Below are 19,424 nucleotides of genomic sequence, written 5' to 3'. Positions count from 1 at the left end.
TTTCTCACTTTCACACACACTCTCTCTCTAGGAAATAAATAATTTTTTTAAAAAAATCTTTTTTTGTATTTTCTTTTTGTTTAATTGTCTCATCTTTCCTCTTTGATTTCTAGTCTAGTGATTTCTAGTTCTGTTTGGAATTAATAATAAAAGTTTTAATTAAAATAGATGATTGGATTGGCTTCCATTATTTAAGTTGGCTTCTACAGTTGGTTTTTCTCTGATGTGAAGCCTGGCATTGCACTGTCTGCCCAGTCCTCCTCAGAAAAGCATTCTCATTCTTTACAGAGTTGTTGCCTTGCCTTGCTGAGCAGGGGGTGGAGGAGATTGGTACAGTTGTCAGTGATGGAGTGGGTTTGAGGGGGTAGTGGCTGACATAACTGTTCCAGCTCTGAACATGGAATCTCATTAAGCTTCCAATTTCTGTTCTGTTTCCTATCTTCTCTGCTGCATCTTGGATCTTGAATGTACCCTCAAAGTCCCCTGTAGTAAGGTCTTGGTGATTGACTGGTGTTACTGGGAGGTGAGAGTACCTTTAGGAGGTGGGAAGCAGTGTAAGGAGAGTTCCTGCTCAATGGGTATAGGGTTTCTTTTGGAGTAATAAATTATTCTGGAATTACACACATAATTCTATGGATACACTAAAACTCATTGTATTGTAAATAGATTTATAGAACATAAATTATATATTAAATTGATTGATTATATTCAATACATTTTTATGGACCACTTCCATAATTATAGACAATAAACCATGATAATTCCCTCCCCCCCGCCACTTTCCCCTTTGCAATTCCCCTCTCTACCATGTTCTCTACCCCTCTCAAATTGTCTTTCTTTTATTTTGATGTCATATTTTCCTCCTGTTATGATGGTATTCTATAGGTAGTGCTAGGCACTGCAAGGTCATGGAGAGCCAAGCCATTTTATGTCTGGAGGAGCATGTTGTAAGCAGTCCTATCCTTCCTTTGGCTCTTACATTCTTTCCGCCACCTCTTCCACAATGGACCCTGAGCCTTGGAAGGTGTGATAGAGATGTTTCAATGCTGAGTACTCCTCTGTCACTTCTTCTCAGCACCACGTGCCTTTTGAGTCATCCCAGAGGTCACTACCTTCTGAAAAGAGGAGCTTCTCTATCCAAAAGTGAGAGCAGCGTTAATATATGTGTATGAACATTAAGAGAAGTGCTTACTGGGTAGTTTGATGAACATAATATATGCATTTAGGCAGAAATCAGCAGTCGTTACACCCCTAGGACTAGAAACCCTGGCTCACTCATTATCTCTCTCTCTCTGTCTCTCTGCTTTGTAAATAAATAAATAATTTTTTAAAAATGGGCCATAGCTGTGAAGCCTAAGTATCCTGGTTCGAGGCTCCATTCCCCAGGACCCACATTAGCCAGATGCACAGGGGGTGCACCCTTCTAGAGTTTGTTTGCAGTGGCTGGAGGCCCTGGTGTGCCCATTCTCTCTCTCTCTCTGCCTCTTTCTCTCTCTGTCTGTTGCTCTCAAATACATAAATGAAAATAATTCTAAAAAATGGGCCATAGGTTTGAACAGGCAAGTGGCAATGAGCATATGAAAATATGTGCAACATCATTAATCCTTAGGGAAGTTTAAATCAAAACCACAATGAGCTTACTGGAGAAATTACTCAGTGGTTAAAAATGCTTGCTGGGCTAGAGAGATGGCTTGGCTGTTAAGGAGCTTGTCTGCAAAGCCAAAAGACCCAGGTTTGATTCCCCAGGACCCACGTAAGTCAGATACACAAAGGGTGCATATATATGGAGTTCATTTTCAGTGGCTGGAGGCCCTAGCACATCCATTCTCTGTCTCTCTCTTAAATAAATAAATAAAAATTAAAAATCCAGAGCCAGGCGTGGTGGTGCATGCCTTAATCCCAACACTCGGGAGGCAGAGGTAGGAAGATCACCATGAGTTCAAGGTCACCATAAGACTACATAGCGAATTCCAGGTCAGCCTGAGCTAGAGCGAGACCCTACCTGGAAAAAAAAAGTGCTTGCTACACAAACCTGATGACTAGAGTTAGGGTGCCCAGCACTCATGTAGAGCCAGGCGTGCGGTGGAGCACACGTCTGTAATCCCATGCACTGACAACGAGATCCCATTTCACATAAGAAATCAACAATGGTGCAAGAGCTGTACTCAGTGCTTACAAGCGTGTAAGGTTATGTGCTTTAACACACTTTTGGTGAGCATTTAAGCTGACAAAACCTTCCAAGGTTGTAAAAATTTTCCATTGAACTTCAAAGCTTTAAGCTACCCAGACACTTTTATGTACTGATTCTACTTCCGAGAATCTATTCTAAGGAAATAATCTGAATTTCAGGCAAATCTTTATAAGAATACTAATTGTTAGGGTGTCTTTTTTTTTTTTTTTTTGGTGGCACACACCTTTAATCAAACACTTGGGAGGCAGAGGTAGGAGGATTGCCATGAGTTCAAGGCCATCCTGAGACTACATAGTGAATTCCAGGTTAGCCTGGGCTAGAGTGAAACCTTACCTTGAAAAATCAAAAAGTAAAAAACAGTATTTTATTCTGCTCACATTCAGGAAAGGAGCAAAAATAAATGAGACAGTACTATCTTTCCTAATTTATTTAATATTCTTTTGTAGTTACATATTTCTCTAAACTTCAACCTTTTCTCCTTTATTTAAGCAATTTTAGCTGGGCATGGTGGTGCACGCCTTTAGTCCCAGCACTTGGAAGGCAGAGGTAGGAGGATCACTATGAGTCTGAGGCCACCCTGAGACTACAGAGTGAATTAAAGGTCAGCCTGAGCTAGAGTGAGACCCTACCTTGAAAAAACAGAAAATACAAATCATTTTTATTTTTTTTTATATTTTTTTAAAATTTTTATTAACATTTTCCATGATTATAAAATATATCCCATGGTAATTCCCTCCCTCCCCACCCCCACACTTTCCCCTTTGAAATTCCATTCTCCATCATATTACCTCCCCATTACAATCATTGTAATTACATATATACAATATCAACCTATTAAGTATCCTCCTCCCTTCCTTTCTCTACCCTTTATGTCTCCTTTTTAACTTACTGGCCTCTGCTACTAAGTATTTTCATTCTCATGCAGAAGCCCAGTCATCTGTAGCTAGGATCCACATATGAGAGAGAACATGTGGCGCTTGGCTTTCTGGGCCTGGGTTGCCTCACTTAGTATAATCCTTTCCAGGTCCATCCATTTTTCTGCAAATTTCATAACTTCATTTTTCTTTACCGCTGAGTAGAACTCCATTGTATAAATGTGCCACATCTTCATTATCCACTCATCTGTTGAGGGACATCTAGGCTGGTTCCATTTCCCAGCTATTATAAATTGAGTAGCAATAAACATGGTTGAGCATGTACTTCTAGGAAATGAGATGAGTCCTTTGGATATATGCCTAGGAGTGCTATAGCTGGGTCATATGGTAGATCAATCTCTAGCTGTTTTAGGAACCTCCACACTGTTTTCCACAATGGCTGGACCAGATTGCATTCCCACCAGCAGTGCAGAAGGGTTCCTTTTTTTCCACATCCCCGCCAACATTTATGATCATTTGTTTTCATGATGGTGGCCAATCTGACAGGAGTGAGATGGAATCTCAATGTAGTTTTAATCTGCATTTCCCTGATGACTAGTGACGTAGAACTATTTTTTTAGATGCTTATATGCCATTCGTATTTCTTCCTTTGAGAACTCTCTATTTAGCTCCATAGCCCATTTTTTGATTGGCTTGTTTGATTCCTTATTATTTAACTTTTTGAGTTCTTTGTATATCCTAGATATTAATCCTCTATCAGATATATAGCTGGCGAAGTTTTTTTCCCATTCTGTAGGTTGCCTCTTTGCTTTTTTCACTGTGTCCTTTGTGGTGCAAAATCTTTGTAATTTCATTAGGTCCCAGTGGTTAATCTGTGGTTTTATTGCCTGAGCAATTGGGGTTGTATTCAGAAAGTCTTTGCCAAGACCAATATGTTGAAGGGTTTCCCCTACTTTTTCCTCTATCAGTTTCAAAGTTTCCGGTCTGATGTTAAGGTCTTTAATCCATTTGGACTTAATTCTTGTGCATGGCGAGAGAGAAGAATCTATTTTCATCCTTCTGCAGATATATGTCCAGTTTTCAAAACACCATTTGCTGAAGAGGCTGTCTCTTCTCCAATGAGTATTTTTGGCATTTTTATCGAATATCAGGTGGCTATAGCTACTTGGGCTTACATCTGGGTCCTCTATTCTGTTCCACTGATCTACATGTCTGTTTTTGTTACTATGGCTCTGTAGTGTAGGTTAAAATCAGGTATGGTGATACCACCAGCCTTATTTTTGTTGCTCAGTATTATTTTAGATATTCGAGGTTTTTTGTGATTCCAAATGAATTTTTGGATTGTTTTTTCTATTTCCATGAAGAAAGCCTTAGGAATTTTGATAGGGATTGCATTAAATGTGTAGATTGCTTTAGGTAAGATTGCCATTTTCACAATATTGATTCTTCCAATCCAGGAACAAGGGATGTTTCTCCACTTTCTAGTGTCTTCTGCAATTTCTCGCTTGAGTGTTTTAAAGTTCTCATTGTATAGATTCTTTACTACCTTGGTTAGGTTTATTCCAAGGTATTTTATTTTTTTTGATGCAATTGTGAATGGGAGTGATTCTCTGATTTCATCCTCTGTGTGTTTGTTGTTAGCATATATGAAGAGTACTGATCTGTGTATTTATTTTGCATCCTGCTACATTGCTGTAGGTTTTGATCAGCTCTAACAGCTTGCTAGTAGAGTCTTTAGGGTCCTTTATGTATAGAATCATGTCATCTGCAAATAATGATAACTTGATTTCTTCCTTTCCAATTTGTATCCCTTTTATGTGTGTCTCTTGCCTTATTGCTATGGCTAAGACTTCCAAAACTATATTAAATAAAAGTGGGGACAGTGGACACCCTTGTCTTGTTCCTGATTTTAGTGGAAAAGCTTCCAGTTTTTCCCCATTTAGTAATATGTTGGCTGTAGGCTTGTCATAAATAGCCTTTATTATATTGAGATATGTTCCTTCTATTCCCAGTCCCTGTAGGACTTTTATCATGAAGGGATGTTGGATTTTGTCAAATGCTTTCTCTGCGTCTAATGAGATGATCATGTGATTTTTGTCCTTCAACCCGTTTATGTAATGTATTACATTTATAGATTTGCGTATGTTGAACCATCCCTGCATCTCTGGGATAAAGCCTACTTGGTCAGGGTGAATGATCTTTTTGATATACTCTTGTATTCTGTTTGCCAATATTTTGTTGAGAATTTTTGCATCTATGTTCATGAGGGAGATTGGTCTGTAATTTTCTTTTTTTGTTCTATCTTTGCCTGGTTTTGGTATCAGGGTGATGCTGGCCTCATAGAAGGAGTTTGGTAGAATTCCTTCTTTTTCTATTTCCTGGAAAAGCTTAAGAAGCAATGGTGTTAGCTCTTCCTTAAAAGTCTGGTAAAATTCAGCAGTGAATCCATCCGGGCCTGGCTTTTTTTAGTTGGGAGATTATTAATAACTGTTCGGATCTCCATGTTTGTTATAGGTCTATTTAAGTGATTAATCTCATTTTGATTTAATTTAGGTAGGTCATATAGATCAAGGAAATCATCCATTTCTTTCAGATTTTCATACTTTGTGGAGTATATGCTTTTATAGTATGTCCCTATGATTTTTTGAATTTCTCTGGAATCTGTTGTGATGATATCTTGTTCATCTCTGATTTTATTAATTTGTGTCTCTTCTCTCTATCTTTTGGTCAGATTTGCTAAGGATTTATCAATCTTGTTTATCCTTTCAAAGAACCAACTCTTTGTTTCATTAATTCTTTGGATTGTTCTTTTTGTTTCTATTTCATTAATTTCTGCCCTAATCTTTATTATTTCTTCCCATCTACTGATTTTTGGTTTGCCTTGTTCTTCTTTTTCCAAGGCTTTAAGGCGAAGCATTAGGTCGTTTACTTGCGACCTTTCTAATTTCTTAATATAGGCACTTAAGGCTATAAATTTACCTCTTAGAACTGCCTTCATTGTGTCCCAGAGATTTTGGTATGTTGTGTTCTCATTATCATTTGACTCTATAAATTTTTGATTTCCTTTTTGATTTCTTCATTGACCCACTCATCATTTAGTAGTGTATTGTTTAGTTTCCATGATTTTGTGTATGCTCTATAGCCTTTCTTGCTACTGATTTGTAGTTTAATTCCATTGTGGTCAGATAGAATGCAAGGAATTATTTCAATTTTCCTGAATTTGTTAAGATTTGCTTTGTGTCCTAATATATGGTCTATTTTAGAAAATGTTCCATGTGCTGCTGAAAAGAATGTATATTCTGCAGCCTTTGGATGAAATGTCCTGTATATATCTGTTAGGTCCATTCCTTCTATGACCTCATTTAGTCCAGATGCTTCTCTGTTTATTCTTTCCCTGGATGACCTGTCAATTGATGAGAGTGGGGTGTTAAAGTCACCCACTACCACTGTGTTTGGTGTTATCTGTGACCTTAGTTCTAATAGTGTTTGTTTGACGAATTTGGGAGCCCCCATGTTAGGTGCATATATGTTTAGGATTGTAATGTCCTCCTGTTGGAGTGTGCCCTTAATCAATATAAAGTGACCTTCCTTATCTTTCTTGACTAACGTCGGACTAAAGTCTACCCTGTCTGATATTAGGATAGCAACCCCTGCTTGTTTTCTAGGCCCATTTGCTTGAAACACCGTCTTCCAACCTTTCACCCTAAGATAATGTCTATCCTTTGTAGAAAGGTGAGTTTCTTGGAGACAACAAATTGTAGGATCCTGCTTTTTAAGCCAGTCTGCAAATCTATGTCTTTTCGTTGGGGCATTGAGGCCATTGATATTAAGAGATATTATTGAAAGGTGTGTATTTATGTTTGCCATTTTTTTTGTGTGTGTGTGTTTCTGGTTCTACCTGTGCTCTCTTCTGTTAACTGGTATTTGAGTATAGCTTGTTTTTTCTAGGTTCCTTATATGTGTGCTTTTCCTTTTGTTCAGCATGGAGGATTCTATCAAGTATTTTCTGTAGACCTGGTTTTGTCTTCAAATACTCCTTTAACCTGCTTTTGTCATGGAATGTCCTTATTTCTCCATCTATTTGAATGGATAGCTTTGCAGGATAAAGTAACCTTGGTTGACAGTTGTTATCTTTCAGAACTTGGAATACATCACTCTGTGCCCTTCTGGCTTTTAAAGTTTGTGTTGAATAATCTGCTGTAATCCTGATGGGCTTGCCTTTGTAGGTAACTTGATTTTTCTCTCTAACTGCTTTCAATATTTTTTCCATGGTTTGTGTGTTTGGTAGTTTGATTAGAATATGATGAGGAGAGGTTCTTTCCAGGTTTTGTCTGGCTGGGGTTCTAAAGACTTCCTGTATCTGCATTGGCACCCCTTTCCCCATTTGGGGAAAGTTTTCTTCTATGATTTTATTGAAGACACCTACTATGCCTTTGGAGTGGAATTCTTCTCCTTCTACTATGGCCTGAATTCTTATATTTGATCTTTTCATAGTGTCCCGAATATCTTGAAATTCCCACTCATACTTTTCTATCAGTTTGTCGTTCTCTTTGTTGGACTGTATTAGATCTGCCACCTGGTCTTCTAGCTTAGATATTCTGTCCTCTCCCTCATCCATCCTACTGGTGAGATTTTCTACAGAGTTTTTTATTTCATTAACTGTGTTCTTCATTGCTAGTAATTCTGACTGGTTTTCCTTTATTATTTCTATTTCCCTATTTATGTCTTGTATTGCCTGCTTTATTTCATTAAATTGGTGTCCTGCCTCTTCTTTGATTCCTTTGATTTCCTCTTTGATTTCCTCTTTGATTTCTTCTTTGATTGTTTTCATGTGTTCTTTGACCTCTTTGAACATATTTATAATTATTCTTTTGAACTCTTTCTCAGGCATTTCCTCTAACTCTTTCTCACTGGAGGACAGACATTTCTGATGCATTAATACTTTTAGGTGGATTTATATCGTCTTGCTTTTTAGTGTTTCTTGTGTTATAATGTATATATTTTTGCATCTTGGATTAAGTTAATGCTTGGATTTTCTAGCTAGCTGTGTATTCTTAGCTGTATCAATTGATTTGATGTAATATATTTTCAGGGTAGGACCTTAAGGTGTTAGGTGTGGCTCTTAAGACTCTCAGAGTATCTACAAAGATGTTCTTAGGGGTTGAGTTTCCCTGCTATAGGAGTATTCAAGCAGGCTGAGTGGAATAAAATACAGGTAGATTCTAAAATTTAACTAAACACTGTACACATTCAATCAAAAACAGCCCCAAGTATGTATGCAAGAGTAGTTATTATAACGACCAGATCCTCTATCAACAAAGAGGTTAAGATTTCTGGTCTGTTGAGGGATCCAAGTCAGCTTGTGACCAAGTGAGACCCTTCCCTGGTGCAATCCCAGTTACCTTGGATGATTTAGGTCTCAGTCAAGTTGCTGCCTGGGTCGTCGGGCTGCTGTTCTGATTTCTGGAGCTGGGCACTGGCTTTTCCTGCGGGGCAAACTGAGCCACTGCTGCTGCCTCTGCTGCTGCTGTAGCTGCCACTGCTGGAGCCACCACTGCTGCTGAAGCTGCTGCTGCTATGTCCACTGCCGCTGCTCGCCCTGAAGCTGCTGCTGCCGAGTCTGTCGCTGCTGCCACTCCTGGGTCTGCTGCTGCTGGGGCCGCTGTTACCGGTGCTGGAGCCGCTGATGTTGCTGCCGAATTCTGCTCCTGCTTGGGTCCTGCTATCAGCCCAAGTTGGCGTGGCCGGGTCCCGGGCCGCTGCTCTGTTCGCCAGAGCTGGGCTCAGGCGGTGGGGGAGGGGAGGGAGCCGCAGCTGCTCTGGTTCTCTCGCTGCTCCACGTGTTCTTCTACCTCACGGTCTGCTCCTCCATTGCTCGCTGCCGCTCTCCCCTCACGATTCCCGAGTTGCGGAGAGCGCAGTGTGAGGGAAAGCTCCCGCACCTGGCTTTTCCTGCGGCTCAAGCCGAGTCTGGTGGCTTTCTGGTGCGCCGTGGCCCCGGCGGTTGGCCGAGCTGCTGGAGCCGCTTTTCCCACCTGTGCAGGCTCTGGATGCTCTGGAACTCTTCTACTTCTCTGCTGCCGCTTCAATTTCCTATACACCTCACTTTTTAGTAATAGTGTGTATTTTGCTGAGGTTTTTGGTCTTTTTCCCCCCTAGGCTGCTTTGGCATGGTACCTATGCCGCCATCTTAACCGGAAGTCCCTAGGGTGTCTTTTTTAATGGTGAAGAATTTTTATTTATTTACTGGCAAGCAGAGAGAGGTAGAGAAATGAGACAGAGAGAATGGGTGCGCCAGGGCTGCCTGCCACTGCAAATGGACTCCAGCTGCATGTGCCACTCTGTGCAACTGGCTTATGTGGGCCCTGGGGAATCTCCAGAAGTAATAGGAGATTTTAGTGGAAGAAGTTAACGTTACAAGAGTGATTTACAAAAAGCTGCCAGGCTACTACATCAGTGAGATGAACTCTTTTTTTTAAAATTTTTATTTATTTATTTATTTGAGAGCAACAGACACAGAGAGAAAGACAGGTAGAGAGAGAGAGAGAGAATGGGCACACCAGGGCTTCCAGCCTCTGCAACCGAACTCCAGACGCGTGCGCCCCCTTGTGCATCTGGCTAAAGTGGGACCTGGGGAACCAAGCCTCGAACCTGGGTCCTTAGGCTTCACAGGCAAGCACTTAACCGCAAAGCCATCTCTCCAGCCCTTTTTTTTTTTTTTTTCACTCTCACCCAGACTGACCTGGAATTCACTATGGAGTCTCAGGGTGACCTCGAACTCACGGTGATCCTCCTACCTCTGCCTCCTGAGTGCTGGGATTAAAGGCATGAGCCACCATGCCCGGCTTAGAGATGAACTCTTAATAGCTGTCAAATTCATGTTTGGAACTAATTACACTAAAAATGCATTTTATATTATTATAAGTGAAAAGTCTGGGCTAGAGTGAGACCCTACCTTGAAAAGAAACAAACAAACAAAAACTGAATGTGGCATTTTGAAGTGGAATTTCCTATTTTTTTTTCCTATGGATATTTAAAAAATATAAATTTGTCCTATAGTAAATATAATATAGCCTACTTTTCACAGAAAATAATATAAAAAGCATTTCTCAGTGAAATCATTGCTATAATAACTTTTTTTTTGTTTTTTGGGGGAAGTGTCTTGCTCTAGCCCAGGCTTGCCTGGAATTTACTATGTAGTCTCAGGGTAGCCTTGAACTCATAGAGATTATCCTACCTCTGCCTCCCAAGTGCTGAGGTTAAAGACATGTGCCACCATGCTCAGCTTCTAAAATAATTTTAACAAGTATTAATACTTCCTTATAGTGCATGCTTTAGTATAGTATACCATAATTTATTTTAACAACTCTTGCAATGTTAATTCTTCCCAATAAAATCCTTTATTACTATTGGGTCATTTCAAGTTTTTAAAATTCTACACCATTTTACTAACATTTGACACTCTTGGTCATAAGGGTTTTCCTGAAACTCAGATTATTTCTTTAGAATAGATTAAACTTTTTTAATTTATTTGCGAGGAGAGAGGGCAGTGCGTATGGGTACACCAGGGCCTCCTGCCACTGTAAATGATCTTCAGATGCATGTGCTACTTTGTGGTTATGGCTCACGTGGACTGGGGAACCAAACTCCAGCCATCAGCCTTGGCAAGCAAGCTCCTTTAACCACTGAGTCATCTCCCCAGCTCTAGAATTATTTTTTTTTTGTTTTTTTGTTTGTTTGTTTTTGTTTTTGAAGGTAGGGTTTCACTGTAGCTCAGGCTGACCTGGGGTTCACTATATAGTCTCAAGATGGCCTCGAACTCACAGTGATCCTTTTACCTCTGCCTCCCGAGTGCTGGGATTAAAGGCGTGCTCCACCATGCCCAGCTAGAATTCTTTTTATTTATTATTATTATTTTTTATTAACAACTTCCATGATTATAAACAATATCCCATGGCAATGCCCTCCTCCCCCCACTTTCCCCTTTGAAACTGCATTCTCCCTCCTCTTCTCAGTTTCTCTTTTATTTTGATGTCATGATCTTTTCCTCCTATTATGATGGTCTTGTGTAGGTAGTGTAAGAAGTCTTAAAAGTAGAATTAATGTATTAAAGTATCTGAGCAGTTTAAACCTTAAAACACCATGCTGAATAATTTTTACAGTCTAAGGTTTTGTCAGCTCCAAAAGTGTGTCAAAGTTTGAATCTTCACACTGTTATGACATTATGTATAATACTCTCAACCTTTGCTATTTTATTTGCAAAAGGCATCTCAGTGCTTTACTTTGTATTTCTATGAATTCTAATTCAGTTGATTTTTAATCTGTTAAATCTGTATCTTCATTTGTAAATTGTCTGTGCATATTATTTGCTCATTTTTAAAAACAAGGGTAGAGTCAACTTCTTATGCAAATCTGCATGTGTTTTCTTAGTTAAAAAATGTTGGTGTATGTGTACATTTAAGAAGACACACAAAAATAATGGAGAAGGGTGGGAGAGATGGCTCAGCAGTTAAGGCGCTTGCCTGCTAAACCTAAGGATCTGAATTTGATTCCCCAGTACCAACATAAAGCCAGATGCACAAAGTGGTGCATGTGTTCGGAATTTGTTTGCAGTGTCTAGAGGCCCTGGAATGCCTAGTCTCTCTCTGTATCTACTTCTTTATTTCTTTCTCTCTCTCTCCCTCTTTCTTGAAAAATAAAATAAGATAAAATATTTTTTAAAATAATGGAGAGGTGGGAATGTACTGTAATGTTTAAAGGCTTGCTTAGCTCAAGAAGTAGCCCACACACACCTTACATATACCAAATAAAAATATATATAAATAGCAAAATCCTATGATATTGGGTCATGATACATTGCCTGTATGTGTAACTATTATTGTTATTCATAAAATTTTGGGACACTCAGTACTTTCCAACTAGTCTATCTTCTAGTTTGATAGTGGCTCTTTTTTTTTTTTGCCTTCTTCCATCATGCATGGCAATATATTGATGAGACCAATACAGTTGCTATGATCACAGTCATAAATCCAATGCTGCTTTGTGTGCATAAGACAGTGTGCCAAAGAATTTACGTCCATCCTCTGGCTCTCATATTCTTTCTGCCACCTCTTTTACAATGCTCCCTGAGCCTTGGCAGTTGTGATAGTCTTATTTCGTGCTGAGCATTTGGTGTCACTTCTCAGCACTTTGATGAGTTTGCCTTCTGAAAAAAAAGCTTTTCTTACCAACAGTGAGAGCAGTGCTACTCGATGGACATAAACATAAGTAGAGGGTGATTTGATGGGTACAACATAACCATCCGGCCAAACAATGGTAAGTAGTTTCCCCTGTAGTGCTCATGACCTTGTTATTCTTAAGCTTTTGACTAGATTTTCAGTACCAGACACAAATTTGCACCCAAGGAGTGGGCCTCAAATCCTATCAGAGAGCAATTGGTTTCCCCCGTAACAGTCATGCCACCATCACCCTGGTGGCTACATTTTGCCTGGATGGCAGATTGTGCAGTTCACAGAAGTTCCCAGCAGCCTGCTTAGCCCTTTCCAGTGCTCAATGTATTTCTAAAAAGTTCTTTCAGTTTAATATATGTAGAACTGTGGCAAGGCCTTTTCCATGGTCAGCTAGTTAATATCATCTCTACCTAGTCATCCTCAAGGGTGGGTATGAAAGTTTGAAAGTATTGCCTATAGCCCCAGAGGTTTGTGATTACGCCTCATACTCAGTTCCCAGCTGATGGAGCTGGAGCCTTGCTAGAGGAGGTGTGTGGCTGAGGGTGGACTTTGGGCTTTATTAGTGTAGCCCTACTGAGTGTTAGCTAGCCAGCTCACACTGACTATTCCCTATTCCCCTGCTGTCTTGCTCATGTGATACTTTCCCTCTGGGATGAAGCTTCCCCTTGAGACCGCAAGCTAAAATAAACCTTTCCTCCCATCAGCTGCTTCTGGTCAGGTGTTTTGTCCCAGCAATCAGAAAGTAGCTGCTACAGTGGGTACCTTATTTCTAGCTTTCTCTATTTTACTTCCTAATTTCTCTAAAGGCAAATATGGTTTCCACCTCTATCTAAACTTTGTGTTTCTCCCACAAAATCTCATAGTTGCTTATGAAATGCATGCAATATAGTGTTATATACTTGAGTTAATATATATTTATACAGTTTATTAATTTATTATAAATATATTTATTTTTGGTTTTTCAAGTTAGGGTTTCACTCTAGCTCAGGCTGACCTGAAATTCACTATGTAGTCTCAGGGTGGCCTCGAGCTCATGATGATCCTTCTACCTCTGCCTCCGAAGTGCTGGGATTAAAGACGTGTGCCACCACATCCAGCTATATACTTCAGAAATATTTATTTGTGTTATCTGAGTCAATGTATATGAGTCTTCCTACACATTACTAGAAACCATTCTGTTCTGAGACTTGAAAACAATGACATGCCCCTTTTATTTTTCTCTTCTAGGTGCTCGTTGGGTTTCTTCTTATTTTACCGGCCATAGAGCTGGCCCTTGTGTTCACAGAAAATTCTGGACAAGCCTCAGTCCCTCCTATTAAGTATACCAATCCAATCCTCTACCTGTGCACGTGGGTAAGGGCCATCACCACTTCTATTCTACTTATCTCCTTTTTCTCTATAGACAGATAACTGTATTTTCATCTGTCTTTTACAAGGATTTTCAGAGAAACAGAGCTTAGTTATAAAAAGATAGAATAAATTTTAGCTTTTTATTCTTATTTTTAATTCTAGTTTATGGAATCTTCTCTGTTCTTATTTCCTTATGTCTTGCCAACTAAGGATCACAAATGAGATCTAAGTTTCATGATGTAAAAGAATTTTTGAATGTTATAAATATTATTTTAAGTTGACTGGGGGATAATGCATGGATCACTGGATCTAGAATTCTGTATAAGTTTGATGCTAGAAACTGATGTCTCACCAGGCATGGTACATGTATATAATCTCAGTATTGGGAAGCTGAGATACAAGAATAGTGAACTCCAGTCCAGTCTATCTTAAAAAAGCAAAAAAAAAGTAAGAGAGGAAGAAAGGACAGGAAGGGGAAGGAAAACTATCTTTTGGGCAGGCGTGTTTTATTTGTGGGATATTGTGTTTAACAGTTGAAGTTTGCTTTCATGTTTAAATGAAGATGATGACACAAAGTTATTTGGATTTTAAACTTTCTTGAAAAATAGGAACACTTGGTTTTTCTGTGTTCAACCACACCCTGAAATCTTCTTGTCCTGCCTTCCTTCAGTAATACAGCTGTCAGGCTGCTCCAGGAATTTTTATTTGCTACCAGTTGTATAACAAGGAAAGTAGGGTTTAGACAGAGTGCGATGGAACTAGTGAACACAGAACTCATTGGGTACATCTCTCCCCAGCTCTGTGTTCAGTAATATCATACTGGAAGTTGAAATTACCACAGGAGTGTGTACATCATGACAGTTGGCAAATGTTAGAAATTATGGCTTTTCTCCACCCACACCCATATCCAAAATTCTGTTTTTCTAGCATACACTGGGTTTAGAAACCAATAAATTTAAGTGAGATGATACAAGCCAAGGTTTGGGGTTTTTTTTTAATTTGTTTTTTAAGGCCAGGTGTGGTGGTGCACACCTTTAATCCCAGGACTTGGGAGGCAGAGGTAGGAGGATCACCATGAGTTTGAGGCCACCCTGAGATTACATAGTGAATTCCAGGTCATCCTGGGCCAGAGAGAGACCCTACCTTGAAAAAAAAAAAATTTTTTTTTTTTTGTTTGTTAGTCTAATTGTAGAAAACCAAGGCACAGAGAACTAACTCCTGCTCATCAGAATCTATCTCCTCAGCTTGATTACTTACTGCTTGACATCACTTCTCTTGGGTCCTAAGAAAGGTTTTTTTTCATAACTCTCAAAGTAATTCCACTAAACCATGACATAGCCCTCTGTTTTCTTGCCTAACTTCCCACCTACATGTAGTGAATAGAGATAAGTTGCTGGAAGAGAGAATTAGATGACATCAGGAAAGAAATCAGAATATGGCATTCATATACTCTCCACCTGGCCAGAGAAGTTACAACAGTCCTCTCCTTTGACTCTCCTCTCTTACCACATACTCCTTCTCTGTCAGCCTTCTCTCCTCTGTCCTGGGTTGGTGACACTGTTCTTCAGAACTTCATGTGAATTTTTCTGTAGCTCCTGGTTTTGCTGATCCAACACAGCAGGCAATGGTGTATACAGAAGAACTCTTGGTTCCTGTCCATATTCTGGATACTCTCAATATTTTGTGGCACTTTCCAGTTTCAGACTCTGATCCGGGCACTCTTACAGGTAAGGGGAGAAAAGAAGGTGTCATCAGGAGTTACTGCTTGGTAGCCTCTAAGTCCAGGAAAATGGCATCAAGTAACTGGAGTTTCAAGACAGAATTTTATTGAAGAGCTTGGTAATGTTTTTTAATCATGAGCACTGGTTGGATATGTGTACTGCACAGTGAATGCTGAGATATAGCAAACTCACTGCACCTGGTCCTACAGGGTACAAAATCAACACACAAAATCAGTAGCTCTCATATATACCAATAACAAACTCAAAGAGAAAGAAATCAAGAAAAACATTCCGTTCGTTATAGCTACCCAAAGACTTAAATACCTAAGAATAAGCCTAACCAAAAATGCAAAAGACCTCTACAATGAAAACTTCAAGATATTTAAAAGACAAGAAATTAAAGGAGACACTACATGATTTAAAACGTGAAAATGGCTATATTACCACAAGTAACCTACAAATTCAATACAATTCCCATCAAAATTCTAATGATGTTTCTCACCAAGCTGTAAAAAAGAATCCAAGAATTCATATAGAAGCATAAAAGAGCACAAGCAGTCTTAAAGAAAAAGAACACAGCTGGGCGTGGTGGTACATGCCTTCAATCCCAGGGCTTGGGAGGTAGAGATAGGAGGATTGTCAAGATTTTGAGGCCACCCTGAGACTACATGGTGAAATTCAGATTCCAGGTCAGCCTGAGCTAGAATGAGACTCTACCTCAGGAAAAAAAAGAAGAATAACACAGCTAGAGGTGCCACAGTACCTGATTTCAAATGATACTACATGGCAATAGTGATAAAGACAGCATGGTACTAGCACCAAAACAGAAATGTAGACCAGTGGAAGAGAATACAGGACCCAGAAAGAAATCCACACTACTTTGGCGACCTAATCATTGACAAATGAGCCAAAAACCAGGAAGTGGAAAAAGAGACGACTTATTTAACAAATGAGGCTGGCAAAACTGGATATCCACCTGCAGAAGAATGAAATTAGAGCTATATATCTCACTTTGTACAATAATCAATTCAAAGTTAATCAAAGACCTTAATCTAAAACTGGAAACACATAATATGCTAGAGGAAAAAATAGCAAGCATATTCCAAAATAGACGCATAGGCAATTACTTTCCGAACATGGCTTCAGTAGCATAGGAAATAGCCCCAGGAATAAGCAAATGGGACTACACAAAATTAAAGTTTCTGCACAGATAGAGAAACCATTAGCAAAGCAAACATACAGCCTAAGGAATGGGAGAAAAATCTTTGCCACCTATACTTCAGATGGGGTGAATCACCAGAATTTACAAAAACTGTATAAATTAACACACACACACACACACACACACATCTGCCAATCACCAAATGGGCTAATGAAGTGTACAGATGGTTCACAAAAGAAGAAACACAAATGGTCAATAAGTACTTTAAAAAGTGTTGATCATCTCTAGATACCAGCGAAATGCAAATCAAAACAACTTTAGATAACATCTTATCTTAATCAGAATGGCTATCATCAAGGAAAAAGACAACAGGAGCTAGAGAGTTGGTTCAGCAGTTAAGGTGCTTGCCTGAAAAGCCTAACAACCCAGGTTCAATTCCCCAGTGCCCACGTAAAGCCAGAAGCACAAAGTGGCACGTGCATCTGAAGTTCATTTGTAGTGCCCTGGCATGCCCATATTCTCACTTCAGTCTGTCTCTCCTTACAAATAAATAAATAAAAATATATTTTAAAAAACAGACAACAGGCCTGGAGAGATGGCTTAGAAATTGAGGCACTTGTCTGAGAAGACTAAGAACCCATGTTCCCACTCTCCAGGTCCCACATAAGCCAGATGCACAAGCATGCAAGGTGGCACATGCCTGCAAGGCGGTGCACATCTGGAGTTTGATTACAGTGGCTGGAGGCTCTGGTGCACCAATTTTCTCCCTCTCTCTAAAATAAAAATAAAAAATATTAAAAAATAAAATGGCCAGTCTATTGGGCTTGCCTCAAACAAGCAAACAAAAAAAGACAAATGCTGGTGAGGATACAAGGAAAGTAGAACTGTCATCCACTGTTGGTGTGACTGCAAACTCATACAGCCACTATGAAAATAGTATGGCAGTATCTCGCGAAATTGGAAGTAGAACTCCTATATGACCCAGCTGTACCACTCCAAGGTACATATCTTAAGGACTGCACACTTTACTGCAGAGATACTTGCACATTCATGTTTATCGTGGCTCTGTTTACTATAGCTAAGAATTGGAATCAGCCTAGATGCCCATTGACAGATCAGTGGATAAGGAAAATGTGGTACATATGCACAGTGGAATTTTATTCAACAGTATAGAAAAATGGAATTCTGAAACTTGAAGAAAAATGGGTGGGCCTGGAATGAATCATTAAGCAAAGTGACTCAAATTCAGAAAGACTAAAACCACATGTTCTCTATGACATATGGGTATTAGCTTGTAGTATCTGCAATATATAGAGAGACACAACTGCACCTAATAAGACTTATAAAGGTAGAGCCAAAACTAAATTTCTATAAAGAGGTGAGCAGGAAGAGAGGTGAGGGAAGGGCAAAAGGATGCGTCTGACATGTAAACTGAGGGGAAGGTCCTGGGGAAGAAGGGAATTGAGGGGAGGAGGACTGGGAATGGTGGCAATGGGAATCCACACAACAAATTGTATTGGAAAATGCCTGAATGATGCCTAAATGCCTGTATGCTAACTAAAATAAAATAATTTAAAAAATAATCCTGACCACTGGTATACATGGGCCATTTAAACATGGATACAAGGTAAGGCTCATTTTCTCCCCTCCCACCTCAGGACAGCAAGTCTAATATGGCCTATTCCTGCCTGTACTTCATTTCCTATGGATTTCAGATCCTCATCCTGATCCTTTCAGCCTTCTCAGAAACAAGAGATTCATCACATGTGAGTTTAAATGTACTCAGTTCCTTTTTTTTTTCTTTCCCTGAGGTAGGGTCTCACTCTAGCTCAGGCTAAGCTGGAATTCACTGTGTAGTCTCAGGGTGGCCTTGAACTCACGGTGATCCTCCTGCCTCTGCCTCCCGAATGCAGGGATTAACGGCGTGCACCACCACGCCCAGCTAAATATACTCATTTCCTTAATTGGAGGATATTTTACTAGAGATAACCTTGAGATGTCTAGGTCTCATGGAGGTCCCATGAACCTAGAAGAAGGCACAGATTGAATATCACTGGTTCAAAAATCTAAACTCAAAAAAAAAAAATTTGAATCTGAAACTTTCAATAGGTCTATGCAATATTGAAAAACCTGAAATGCTTCTGGTTCCAAGCTTTTCAGATAGTGCATTCTCACCTGTTATACAGAATATTATGTATATATGTATATATAAAAGCAGCGTGCTGTGCATGTTGAAATGCACACTTTTATGTCCACCCATAAACCTTCAGCATAGGCAATTAATTCATAGATCTGTGCCAGAAAATCATTCTATTGTGACCTTAGGGCCTCCAAAGAAGGATGCTGACCAACTGGCTTTAGTTTCTAGCCCATCACATACAGAAAAATCCATTTTTAATTTTAGAGTCCCATAGAATTCCCATTTCCAGTTGATTTACTTCTAAATTTTTTATCTTTCAGAATCCATCATCCACAGCTTCATTTCTGAGTAGCATTACCTTTAGTTGGTTTGACAGGTAGGAAATGCCTGGATTATGATTCTCTATATTCCTGTCCCCTCACTTGTTGGAAACTGAAGGACAACTTAATTTTAAAAAGTGCCTCCCATGGCTTCCATTTCTCTTCTATGTAGAGTCAGAAAATATTAAAACTTAGCGGTTGGTTTAATTCTTCCCCTTTATTGGGCAGGTTAGGATGAGAGGAGGATGGAAGGTAATTGCTTTTGGGAGCCTTGGGGTTCCATGGGAGAAAGAAGAAGAGACAGCAAGATCGGAAAGGGGAAATGTAGATGTAGCCAGTGTGACATAAGTTTGTAGGCTGGCCTGCTCTACCTGAGGACCTAGAACTTTGGCCTTTGTAGTTTTGTGAACTACTTTTGCAGGCTGTTGAAACTCA

General features: G+C 39.5%; 1 protein-coding gene across 2 annotated transcripts in view; it reads left to right on the top strand.

Annotated features, from left to right (window-relative positions):
* The window catches only part of Abcc2 (ATP binding cassette subfamily C member 2), an 84,233-nt gene that overhangs the window by 9,154 nt on the left and 55,655 nt on the right, over positions 1-19,424 (top strand). For both annotated transcript variants that reach the window (XM_045156078.1, XM_012951524.2), the window contains exons 3-6: positions 13,524-13,649; positions 15,239-15,373; positions 18,188-18,295; positions 18,990-19,045. In XM_045156078.1, coding sequence (XP_045012013.1) covers positions 13,524-13,649; positions 15,239-15,373; positions 18,188-18,295; positions 18,990-19,045 — 425 coding nt within the window. The remainder of the gene's footprint in view (positions 1-13,523; positions 13,650-15,238; positions 15,374-18,187; positions 18,296-18,989; positions 19,046-19,424) is intronic.

This window comes from Jaculus jaculus, chromosome 1 (genome assembly GCF_020740685.1).
Source record: "Jaculus jaculus isolate mJacJac1 chromosome 1, mJacJac1.mat.Y.cur, whole genome shotgun sequence".
In the NCBI taxonomy this organism is placed as follows: domain Eukaryota; kingdom Metazoa; phylum Chordata; class Mammalia; order Rodentia; family Dipodidae; genus Jaculus; species Jaculus jaculus.
The sequence above is the reverse complement of the archived record's forward strand: the minus strand, read 5'-3'. Positions and strand labels throughout refer to the sequence as shown.